Source organism: Corythoichthys intestinalis, chromosome 6 (assembly GCF_030265065.1).
Source record: "Corythoichthys intestinalis isolate RoL2023-P3 chromosome 6, ASM3026506v1, whole genome shotgun sequence".
Lineage (NCBI taxonomy): Eukaryota > Metazoa > Chordata > Actinopteri > Syngnathiformes > Syngnathidae > Corythoichthys > Corythoichthys intestinalis.
In genome coordinates, this window is record NC_080400.1 from 7,928,259 (window position 1) to 7,941,874 (window position 13,616).

The 13,616-nt window shown below is 37.2% G+C and overlaps 1 protein-coding gene across 6 annotated transcripts in view; it reads right to left on the reverse strand.

The window, feature by feature from the left end:
• LOC130916974 (rho GTPase-activating protein 42-like) overlaps nt 1-6,059 on the reverse strand; it is a 247,007-nt gene extending 240,948 nt beyond the window's left edge. For all 6 annotated transcript variants that reach the window (XM_057837983.1, XM_057837982.1, XM_057837981.1 and 3 more), the window contains exon 1: nt 5,822-6,059. In XM_057837983.1, coding sequence (XP_057693966.1) covers nt 5,822-5,975 — 154 coding nt within the window. In that variant the 5' untranslated portion in view covers nt 5,976-6,059. The remainder of the gene's footprint in view (nt 1-5,821) is intronic.
• Nucleotides 6,060-13,616: the final 7,557 nt, after the last annotated feature.

Sequence of the window (13,616 nt, forward strand, 5' to 3'; positions counted from 1 at the left end):
AGCTTAAAAATTAATTAATCGTAATTAATCGCAATTCGAACTATCTCTAAAATGTGCCATATTTTCCTGTAAATTATTGTTGGAATGGAAAGATATGACAAGACGGATATATAGAGTACATTCAACATACAGTACATAAGTACTGTATTTGTTTATTATAACAATAAATCCACAAGATGGCATTAACATTACTAACATTCTTTCTGTGAAAGGGATCCACGAATAGAAAGACTTGTAATTCTTAAAGGATAAATGTGAGTTTGTATTTTGTGACTAGATGTTGCCATCTAGTGTATTTGTTGAGCTTTCAGTAAATGATACTGTAGCGACTTAACTGTTCTGCTCAAATGCATGATGGGAAGTGCTACACCCATGACTGTGTATGGTGGCTGCAAATGCTAGATCTTCTCTGCGTTGGGTACACTACAGGGTGTTAAGAAAAATTTCAACTCCTGTCATTCTTCCACACGTCCCTTCCTACAATATTTAGTTGCTGCGGGAGAGATGACAAAGCTTTTGCCAATTAAAAGCACGGCCCCAATGAATGCTTGTATCTACTCCACTCACTTGACACTGCCTCTTATCTCTGTATATAAGTAAAACGGCACCATTGTAGGCTGTTTGCGGCAATGCGTGAATAAGTCGTATCGCGAATGTGCTAATTGCGATAAATATTTTCACAGGTTTAATTTTTAAAAAATTAATTACCGCCGTTTAATGCGATAAATTTGACAGCCCTACATTTAACAATTCAAAATAAATGCATTCATTTGGGATGAAATGCATAACTGATGCTCCAACAATCTAACGATATACTGGCAAGTGGGGTGGCCAGTGGGGTGGCCAACCAATTTATAGGGGTGGCCATGGCCACCCCTGGCCATGGGTGGCGCCACTGGTTAGTTCGAATAATCGAGTAATCGGATAAGGAATATGAAAAATTAAAATACCTGAGCTGAGCCTCAAACAGTATTAAAAAAAAAATGAGGATCTATGTACAACAAAAGAACAAGTGGCTAACTTGTATAGCAATAGTCAGCTAGCTTAAATGCTATAAAATGCTAACTTTTTTTCCTCTTTTTTTTTAACAATACTCTTAACAAATGGTTCAGACACATATTCCCACAAAAACAGGTTAAATATACCAATAAACTAAATTACAAATGCATTAAAAAAAAAAAAAAAATTGCTCAAACAAAAACTTAGCTTACGTTGGTCTTAACAGGGAGCAGTTGGATTCAGCCATGTGAAATGAGGCAGACTAGAGGGCAGTGTATCCACCCTAATCAATAAAAGTAAATGCAAACACTTTCAAAACAAACCATTACAATGCCACTTTAATTAAATAAATACTCAAAGCAATAAATTTAATTTGAATTTTTTTTAAACGAATACTCAAATTAATCGATTTATCGTTGCACCACTACATTCGTCACACAAAGGCTGAACTTGTAAGCAGGGTTTCCCCTACATATAATAGATCGTGATGTACCGCCACACCAAAATAAAAGCCAAAATATATACAGCGTGATTCAAAAAGAATGTGCCAAAACCATTGCGGTACATTTAAAAATTAAAAAAAAATTAAAAATTAAAAAGCGTAACTAGCTGAATACAAGTATTGTACATAACTTCAAGTTTTTAGTTCATGCTTTACAAGTACTAAATGTGACCACCACCAATGGCACGACATGACTTTTAATTTGTTAAAATTACTTACTTGTTACTTGTCCTATTAAATTGATTAAATTCATTCATTTTGATCAGTTAATTAATTTAATGTTACATTACAAGTAGCGTCACAGCATGGTGCTTCTCCACGCTCCCTGCCCTCCCTGGAGGGAGGTATTTCCTCTTCTAAATTTGTTCAATCAATGAGCGCGCTTTTCACCCACGTGATGCAATTCGGGAAGTTCAGTTGGCGCAGTGTGAATACTGAACCTTTTCAACAAGTCATTTGCAAGTGTTGTCAAAAGGACGCTCTCAAACCGGAGCCTGATCTAATGTGATAGTGCCCTAAAAGGGCCACCTAAAAATCAAGCGTTCCCAGGCAGGATGCAAATTTTGCAAATACAGGTAGTCCCCCGGGTTACGACATACCCGACTTATGCGATTTCGACTTTACGACGCCAGCTTTTTGAAGCTTTTTACCTCTTTTACTTTTGAAATTTTTTTAAAACTGTAACACACATATGTACACTTATGTTCAAAACGACACACATTTTAAAAATAAAACACTTGATACAAAACAATTGGTGTTCGAACGTCCATTTAGTCTGATCAATATGCAAATTTAGATTAAATTTGCCAAGCAAAGGACCGCTATCCTAATAGCTATGAATGCTAAGGTATTTACAATTCTCTAGGGGTGCACGATATCCATTTCTTGACACCGATACCGCTATCGAGAACTGATAATATATATATAATTTTCCAATGTATATTTACCTGAGTTTTTGAACACCTGTAGGTCAAAAATACTCGTGGTTGATTCAGCATGGATTTGCCTTTGACCAAACCACAATGTTTATGATGACATGAACATTATTATAATGAACAAAACAAAGACAAGAACAGTTTTGACTTCAAAAAAGTGCCCATATTATTTTTTTCGAATAAATTTGAGTCAATTACAATCAATCAGTCAATATCATTGACGATGTGTTGCCCTTAACAATGAGCACTGATCTAAAACAAACATAGACCCAACATGTATTGTGCTTTGTCAGCAGATAAAACATTTGGTGCCAGAGGAGAGGAGACTTTTGTCGTCTTGGTCAATGAAACAACTTTCTTAACCTGGCAATTATAGAACAGCAAGCCTATCAATAACCAAAAGGCCTCTCAAGAACTTGTAAACATAGCACTGTAAAATGCAAACATTTGCTAATTGCCATAGTAAGGTTTATAACTCAATGAAGTAAAAATACAGCCTCTAGAACACTGACAAAATTTTGCATACTGGCAAAACAGGAGTGGAAACAAACGCTCACATCCCAATCCGACACCGCGCCAAAAATATTACTAATAGGCCCGATAATATATAATGTTATTGGCGTTATTGGGATGACGTCATAATTCCTATTATCGGACCGATAATTATCGTGCACCTCTACAATTCTCATAGCAAATCGCTCACACATAACTCCACAAACTAGCTCTACACTGAATTACAAATGCATACAAACATATTAGTTGAAAGTACTTACAGCCTTATGTGGCCCAAACCAAAGTGCAGCTATCCTTTACCAATGTCAGACAAATGTGTAAGCTCCTCTGTCAGTCCAGCCAGACTGAACGCTGCCACCAGAGGGCAGTGTATCCTCCATCATTAAACAAAATACAATACTTTTGGACTTTTCGGATAGTTATTTTGATATTTAAGGGGTTAATTCCGACTTGCGCGGAAATTCCGGTGACGTCGCCAGCGTAGAAACGGAACTCGTTTGTAACCATGCGACTACCTGTAGATATTTTTAATGGTTCTTCTTGGAAAGAAATAAATGTTGTTGTTAAAAAAAATGTATTTATCATTATATGAAATAATTTCGTCTCAGCACAACATGGTGGGGCTGTCTGACTCCAATGCAGCTCACAGTTTAAAAAAAATACTATGGGAAACCCTATTAAGTGATGTCATTTTTGGGGTGTAAACATTTTCTTCATCATTAGACATCTAAGAAAAAGGAAATTTATATACCGTATTGGCCCGAATATAAGACGGTGTTTTTTGCATTGAAACAAGACTGAAAAAGTGGGGGTCGTCTTATATTAGCGTTCTAGACATTACACCCATTCGCGACGCTAGATGGCGCCAGATATCATTGAAGCGATGTTCTGTCATGATAGATCTCAGCTACTCTCAAGTTTAACCAGTTTGCATTATTTTATTGCAATGTTTTTCCTTATTCAGATTTGTTTCAAGACTACAGTTACACTCAGACTTCACTTTGATGGTTAATGCAGTTATTGCAATTTTGTTGTTTTATCACAATAGATTGGTTTATTTACATTTCGAAAACATTACGGATGTGATTGCACTTTACTTCACATATTTAAATGTTCAGATATTAAGATTTGAATGAGGAAAAATAACATGCTTTTTCTCTCAAATATGTTGTTATAATCATGTTTTAGATGTACTGTAATTATTTTCTGTATAGAAATTAATTTGGTGTTCAAAAAGTCTTTTTTTAAACTTGAGTCTTGAAAAAGAGGGGATCGTCTTATAATAAGGGCCGTCTTATATTCGGGCCAATACGGTACTTAAATACGTTGTGCAACCTTTTGTCTTATAGTGAGTCATTTATAGTAGGTGTTTTCTATTGCTTTAAGTTCTAAAGTAATTTCATGGTTAAAGAAATGCTATGACTTGCCAGTAGAGCATTTTTTCCCATTTTGTCAAAGTTTGTCATTTTGGAGGTAGGTGTATTCTGCTTGACATAATCTGGAGTAAATGCTACTTTATACAATGCCCTCCATAATTATTGGCACCCCTGAAAAAGATGTGTTTTTTAGCTTCTAATATATATTTTTTAAATTCAAATAATATGGGACCTTAATGGGGAAAAAAAGAGAAAAATCCAACCTTCAATACAAGTGCATTCATTCAGTGGGGAAAAAAAGTCCCACATAAAGAAAAAATTATTGACAAGCTTTTCAGCATGCACATCTTTCGTGGCGCGCCAGACCCACTTAGAGTGTTTGTTGCCAAAAAGCTCAATCTTGGTCTCACACAAAAATACACACGGTCCCAGGGTTCAACTGGGACCGTGTGCTTTGGTCAGATGAGACCAAGATTGAGCTTTTTGGCAACAAACACTCTAAGTGGGTCTGGGGTGCCACGAAAGATGCGCATGCTGAAAAGCACCTCATATCCACTGTGAAGTATGGGGGTGGGTCAGATATGCTGTGGGGCTGTTTCGCTTCCAAAGGCCCTGGGATCCTTGTTAGGGTGCATGGCATCATGAATGCTTTGAAATACCAGGACATTTTAAATCAAAATCTGTTGCCTTCTGCCCGAAAGCTGAAGATGGGTCGTCACTGGGTCCTTCAGCAAGACAATGACCCTAAACGTATGGCCAAATCTACACAGAAATGGTTCACCAGACACAAAATCAAGCTCCTCCCATGGCCATCTCAGTCCCCAGACCTTGTTTTGTTGGCAAAAGGGATTGTACAAATTATTAACACCAAGGTGCTAATAATTGTGACACACAAATAATTTTTTCTTTATGTGGGATTTTTTCCCCACTGAATGAATGCACTTGTATTGAAGGCTGGATTTTTCTCTTTTTTCCCCATTAAGGTCCCATATCATTTCAATAAAAAATATATATATTAGAAGCTAAAAAACACATCTTTTTCAGGGGTCCCAATAATTATGGAGGGCACTGTAGTACAGTTTACTCACTGTCAATGGTAGACAGTTCAATTAAAACATTTGAAATTGTTGTTATTGTGGTTGTTTTGACATTTTCATGCCAATTTTCAGCTGTAAATGTGACAACTTAAATAAGGCGTAATTTCCTAAAAACCCATTTGCGTCCAAATGAATGATTTCAAAACAACTTTTCTTATTTGTTTGACCATTTTTGAAGTGTTATTTCATGACAAATGTACTGTCGCAGCAAAATACAGTTGTGGGCCTCACACTGGCTCATTATTAAGACAGGTCTCAGCATGCAACCCGACAGAAAATCTCCACAAACAAACCACTGCGCTTGTTTCCACGTGGAACTAATATCAAACAAAAACAAACCTTTTTTTTTTTTTGCGTTTAACACAAGCTAAACATCTTAGCTAAAGTTTTTGGACTCACTTCTTAGCGCGCCGATGAGCAGATTTCCATCCTTGATGAGCTCCTTGATGAACTTGTTGGTCCTCTCCAGCTCGATTTCGTGACACTTGAGGCGCTCTCGGAAGTCTGGACCGTCCAAAAAAGAGTCGCTAAACTCCAGCGTGGGGAGGCCCATACTTGATAACTTTCCTTCCAGCAATAAAGTACAAGGAGAGAAGACGCTGCCGCTGGCAGCCAAGTTTCGGCGGCTCTGCTTCTCTCTTCCGGGTCTCTGGTGTTTGTAGTCGGGTGGGGGGCATCCACAGTAATCACGGTGGTCGTGTGACTCCTGCTGGTGAATGAAATAGGCTTGCAAATTAGTAGGCACTCTGACAAAAAAAAAATATATATTTTTTTTAAGTAATCCGTTTTACCTAACCATTGTTGGCCCCTTTTACTTCATTCAAAAATTCTAAATATAAATGAAGTTATTAGGAGGACATACATAGGCGGAGTTTGACTTTATTGGTGGTGGTGGTGGTGGTGGGGGGGGGGGGGGGGGGGGCACAACATGTTGATGACCCCAAAACGCAGTGTAAGCAATAAAATTAACTTACAAGAATATTTAAAATAATAAGTTGACCATGAGCGTTTTTTTTGTTTGCCATCATTCTTGAGGGGAATTCTATATCAGGCTGCTAAAGCAATACTTTTCGCCAAGATCGTCATCCATTGAATTTGGTACGCCCGCCGGTGTCATGCCAATGTAGTTACCCTAGTCAAAAATTGTATCCCCCGGGCGGAGCCATATGGAGGTAGATTTTTGTCTTCATTATTCAGTAAAAAAAAAATGTGTTTGAATGCAAAAATAAATCTGAAATTCAAAAAAATGCATTTGAAAGCTATTTTTCTTTTGATTTTTTTTTTTTTTTTTTTTTTTTTTTTGACTGAAGCAACTTTTTTGATATAAGTTATGTTGTTTTGCGTTTGGGCCACATTTTGGCTAGGACATTTCTGCCTTTATTATCCAATCAAAAAACAAGTTGCTTCAAACAAAACATATATATTTTCAAACGAAAAATCACTTCAATCAAAAAAAGAAAAAAAATTCAATCATAGAAAAAAAGTTTTTGAATGCGAAAAAATATTTGAGACTCAAATATTTGCATTAGAACACTTTATTTTTAATATTTTTTTTTTAATTATATTATAATTTTTTATTAATATTATGTGTGGGGCATTTGTGTCTAAATCATTCAATCCTCAAACAAATTGCTTCAATCAAAAAAAAAATGTTCAAACATAGAAAAAAATAATTTCAAAAATAAAATTGCCCTCCCCTACTTTCTTTAATAATATGCAAAGCAAATGACCGTCTAACGTGCTATTCACATGATCTGTTCGAAAAATAATTTTGACCCATTATACATTTTTTTTTTTTTTTAATTCATTTTTGTTGTTTGCTTTAATGCTTTACAACTTTTACATTTGTAAGAAAGTCAATTACATGCAATGACACTTTTCGGCCACGGGGGGGGGGGCTGCCCCCTGCCCCCCTTAAACTCTGCTTATGAGGAAATATTAACAATGATTTCGGCCCAATTGACACAATTGCCCATTGTTTTATGTGATCCAAATTAGGATGAATTGTAGTGTTTTTACACTACAGTGATCAGTCGTTTTTCGCGGTTAATAGGGACCAGAACCGGCGGCGATTAGTGCAAAACCGCAAAGTATCACCCCCCTTTTTTTTTCAATGTATTTATTCAGATGTATCATCGGAAAGAGAAACATATAAGACTTATAATTTTAAAAACTTATGTAATATACTATATAAACATGGAACCCACCAAAAGAAAGATTAGACTTTCTTCTTTCAGCAGAAAAAGAGTAAGTTCATATCTTTTCCCATTCTTTATAAATCAGCATTAGAAAGTAGCTTAGTTCGAGCAATTTTCCAATTTCTGATGAAAAAACAGAGAAAATGAGCTTTTTGTAAATGCATTACATTTCAAACATAACTTAGACTTTAACACAGCTATTTTTTGCTTTCGTTACATCCCAAACATCTGAATAATGTTTTCCTTTTACAAAATAACATAAACAACCAGACAAATCGAGCTTTTGATAGCAAAGTAACAATTTATTTGCACATAACTAACTCAGAGATGACGCTTGGTGGCCACAACAACAGGTTAAACTTTTCCCTCATTGACTCCTGACTCGTAAAGATGGATTTTTTTATTTTTTTTTTTGTCTTTCTTCTGTGGTGACCACTGTCTCGTTTGCCTGGGGAACTTGTGTTCCTTGGGGGGAACTGGTTTAGCAGTGCGCATTTCCGTGTGGGACACTGGAGGGTGCGGGGGACGCGAGCGGTGAGCATGGCGGCGCGAGCTCTGCTCGGCGAGCAGCACGGACTCAACTACGCTCTACTGGTTGAATTAGGTTGGGGGTCTTACCAAATGCGCTACTGCCCTCCAGTGGCCAGTTTTATTGCTTTAAAATGGGTTTTGAGCTTTGTGCATTCCATCTTAGATACATCGAAACCTAATGATACCGATTGTCAAAACAAATGCAAAACAAATATGTCTTTGGGACACTGAAGCAATTAAAAATAGAACGTATTTGTACGTTTTTGGGAGCAAATGAGTTAAAATGTAATAATGACGTTTTGAACATGTTACTGTACCACAGAATTATTTTCATAAAAGAAAAAAAAGTAGATGCCCTATCCATTAAATAAAAAGTTAAAAAAAAAAAAAAAAAAAAAAAAGAAGCTTGTCTTTATTAAATGCTTCATTAAGTGTCCACTGAAAATAAAATGAGTTGCCACAGCAACTGTATAACAAGTTAAGCGATGAGTGACACATGGGGCGCTTTGAAGGTCGAGTCTCTGGCAAGATCAAAGCTCAACCATCTGTCAATCATCGTTTACTTTAATAAGCAACTCCAGTTCACTCTCTGACGAACAAAGAGCAGGGAGGGAGGGAGTGTGAGACTGCGCTATTGGCACGGGACAGCTGTATTCTTCTTTTTTTTTTAATTGAAAAAAAAATTGCGATGGACTGAAGGCGCGAAGTTTGAAGCACGAAGTAGCGAGGAATCACTGTACTGTATTTATCGGTATGTATCGGTCAAATTTTTGGGCATATTGTCCTATGAGTGAATGTTTCTAATCAATTTGAATTTGTTATTATTTACTGATTTTATTACATTTTATTTTTCTGTATCAAATAGTCAAAAATGTACCTTGAGTGTATTTTTACAGTTTGGATGTGACTTTTTTTTAAATTCAGGCAAATTGATGCGCGTCAAGTCTTCTCTGTTACAAACAAAACAATGTTAATAAAGTTTTACCTTATTAGAAGTTGATCTATGTTACTTTTTTTCTTTATTAGAAAAAAAGTACACAGTGTTAGGCAGATGCGTATTTATAATAGGAATTTTATAGACAAATGATACTATTTACAGTGGGGGCAGAGTTTGGGGGGGCGTGAAACATTTACGTCTTCCTTGGGGGGGCGTAACAGAAAATAATTGAGAAGCACTGCTTTATTAGCACATTTAGCTTCAACATTAACATAGATTACGGCTCTCGGCAGGCCGTAACTCTAACTCACTCCTGCATCATGCTAGTAAACATTTTGGCGCCACGTGCACTTCAAGGTGCCTTGGATAATTCTATATCAGAATATTACAAAAGGCGAGTGGACACAGGCTTTCATTGGACCACACCGTTTATTGGCATAAGCTTCAGCAACTCCTTCACAACAAACCTAAGTATCATTTAGTGAAAGCACAACAAAAATAATATCTCTCAAAAAAATAATGTTCACAAAAAGAAAAGCGCTTCAATCTGAATTAATGAGGCCCTATTCTCACACAGCTAAACAACAGCGTAAAGAAAACTGGCATTCCCAATCAAAATAGCTATGCAACATACACATAAAACTTACTCAAGACTTTGGTCAAACTCTGTTCAAACATTTTAGTTCAACAAATACACGGGATGGCAATATTTATATTTATATATATCTATATTTATTTCACAATATACAAACTATCAGAGGTCTCGTAGTGTGAAGCCAGCACTCAAATGACGTGAATTACAATGGATTGACCAGTAAACAGGAAACTACGGCGTCAGTCGAGGGACAAAACACATTATTTGGCTTGATTTCTAATTTAATTTAAAACTCGCCATTGACACCTTGTGGTGTATTTAGTGTATCTAGTTTATTTTTTGATAGAAAATTTTACAAATTTTATTAAAACGAAAACATTAAGAGGGGTTTTAAAATAAAATTAGTATAACTTGTACTAACATTTATCTTTTAAGAACTACAAGTCTTTCTTGTGGATCCCTTTAACAGAAAGAATGTTAATAATGTTAATGTCATCTTGTGGATTTATTGTTATAATAGACAAATACAGTACTTTTGTACAGTATATTGAATGTATATATCCGTCTTATGTCTTATCTTTCCATTCCAACAATAGTTTACGGAAAAATATGGCATATTTTAGAGATGGTTTGAATTGCGATTAATTAAGATTAATTAATTTTTAAGCTGTGATTAACTCGATTAAAAATTTTAATCGTTTCACAGCCCTAGATGTAACCCAACTGAAAGGAATAATGGGGCAGACGCCCGGGGCGCCAAATAGAAGACAACCAAACGGGACGATCGAGAGGACGTCCGGGATGCCAGGCGATGAATGACCGAATGGGACGATCGGGAGGACGTCCGGGATGCCAGGCGTGGGACGACCGAACGGGGCAATCGGGAGGAAGTCCGGAACAACAGGTGTGGGATGACGGAGCAGAATGAACGTCCAGGATGCCAGGTGTTGGACGACCAAGCAGGATCTTCGGGTGGACGTCCAGGATGAGGGGCGCATCGTGCAGCACTGCCAAAGCGTGGCCAGAGAAGCGGACGACAAGAGAAGTGGCCTGTGCTGCCCAGCCGAGGCATTTAATTTACCTCAATATTGCGAAATATGACGCCAATGCAGTAAGGGTTAATTTCTCTCATTGATTTTTTTTCCACAATGTTTCATAATGCATGCATGGCACGAAAAACATAATAATTACCTTGAATCCTCGAACAAATCACTCCTGAGACAAACCTTCCTGTTTGTATGCGGTACAGCTTTTGTAAATCTGGCCTTGGATTGCTGCATGATTTGAATAACTGTGACCGACTGTGAGTAACTGAAGCGGAGTGTGGGACGGCCCCCTACTTGCAGGTGTGGCGCAGTGTCTGTGGAATGTGTCCCGTCAATATAATTATGAAGTCTATGGTCCAATCTATTTGAACTGGGAGGTCTGGCAGCAAACTAAGGTTAAAATTTAAGACATTAGGTTTCCAATTACTGTTTGCAGCCTGTGGAAAAGTTTGAAGTGATGCTTGGAATTTCTCTCTTGGATTTCAAAGTGTTTTCCACTGTGGTACAACTGTAAAAGTTCAATAGCCGACTGACTGTATCATTTGTACATATGTGTTATATTTTAATTAGGTATTTGAAAGTGCAGCTCCAAGTGTGAAGAGGTCGTGAAGATGTGAGTGGTGGCACCTAGTAGCGAGAAAAAGCCCGATAATTCCGCCACAAAGAGTTTATTTAAAAGGAAAAAACGTTCGAGTACAGAGAAGCTAACATTGGCAGAGCTTGTTATTCTGATTGTATCTGATAAAAAAAACACAATTTGAACGAGATTAGATTTTTTTTTGTATTGAAATCAGAACAAAGTTGAATTTCCGGTTTGTAGGTAAGGTTAACATTGGCTGCTTTAAACCATTTCACTTTTTTACCAAAAGCTTCCCATTAAATCCCATTGGCACATATAGCATCACACATGACAATTTGATATTATATTCGATTCACACATTGGCATGAGAAAATATTAACAAAATTTTTGACCAAATTTGACCATCTTTGACCAGAAATCTCTCATTGCATCCCCCTGTCACATTCAGCATTACACATTTCCAGTGGTGGGCTTTGCAATTTTGGGGCCTAAGGTGAACATATCCAGGGGCCTTCTTCATGGGTCAGGGGTTAAAAAGGGGAGAAGAGTGTGGAAGAAAAATATGTTCTGGTACACTAGAACTGTCCTAAACGACAAATTTTCTCCTGATTAGTCAGCCGACTAGTTTTACGATTAATCGACTAATCTAATAATTTTCATTTTCTTTTACTAATTTAGCAATGAAATTTTTGTTGACGCTTATTAATTCACAAAACTATTTTGGAACACAAATTCTTTATTAAAGTACAAATAATCATGTAAATAACAATAATTGATCACAAATAAACAATGGGGTTAAATGCTGATAGCATTTACTAGTGCAAAAGAATGGAAAGTAAACAGATTCAGAACACTGACTTTGCCTTTCCAACATTATTCAAAACAATTCTTTAAAAAAAAAAATTCTAGCAATATTATTATAGTATACTACTATATATAATAGTAGCATAATAATTATAATAATTATTCATCGCCAATCATATTTGTCATGAAGAGTGTCATTTGAAAGCTATTCTTAGTGTAGAATCTGTATTATGTAGTATTTACTCAACACATTATAATATTAATTCTGAAGTATGTGGGAATAACTCCAGAAATCATTATTTATATGACAAACATATTGTGCTTTTGCTGTTTACCAGCTGTTGAGTGTTATTGTATGACTGATTGGAAGTGTACTACATTGTTTCGCCACAAGGTGTGCTGTCGTGTATTTTAGTTCGGTGTGAAGAAGAAGAAGAAGTTAAAAGATGCATTAGAGGCCAGTTCTCAACTTCTCCCTCACTGCACTTTGGCTCTCATGGAGAGCACGTTCGCTCATGTGTTCGAAATAAATGATCGCCGACGTGCAAAGTAGCAAGTGAGCTGTAAAAATAGCGAGCTTAGTGGCGTGAAAACCGCGAGAGAGCCAAGTGAAGCTAACGAACAGCTAAGCGATGCTAAACGGCGCTAAATGAAGCTAAGCGACTGATACTCAGTCCGTCGTCTTGGTCTTGGAACAGTCCATTGTAGTGCGTGTGTGTGTGTGTGTGGGGGGGGGGGTGTAATATAAATGCAGCATTCAAATGGCTTTCTTTTTTGTGCTGTTATTTTTTTGTTTGGTATGCTGACATAATTATATCTGACGAGTAGTTGGGGGTGCTGCTGGCTCCGGTAGCCCAAGCTGTTGCTCGTTGGGCCAAGGGCATCTGGTTTGGGGCCCCTAGTGGTTGGGTGCCTAAGACGATGGTCTACTTTGCTTGAATAGTACGACGGGTATTGAAAAAGTAATGCACCCAACTTTATTGTGTACAAACAAATTATAATAGCAACATTTACTATACATCAAAAGAATGGTACAAGTGTGAGGATTACATTTTTATTTCACCCCTCTCAAGAGCTACAGTCCACTTATGAACGAGGACATGTATACGAGTGTTGTAGAACTCAGCCGGTTGATCTCTAAGCCAATTCTTGACAGTTTTCACTTCGTCGTCATTGCCATATCGGTTGCCCTGGAGTCCTTCTTTCATTGGACCAAAGAGGTGGTAGTCTGACGGTGCCAAATCAGGAGAATATGGTGGATGTGGTATCACAGTCCATCCAAATGAAGTGATGACCTCCATGGTCCTGATGCTTGTGTGAGGACGAGCACATTTGCCATGTCCAAGTTGGGCATTCTTGCTTTGAGCTTCCTGAGAGTGTCAATGTATACCTCAGGGTTAATGGTTTCCCCCTTCGGCAAAAAATCCACAAGGATTTGTCACACTTGGACGGAACGGAGCGGACTCACGTGCAGAATTCAGTTCAGTCTTTTATTTAACACAA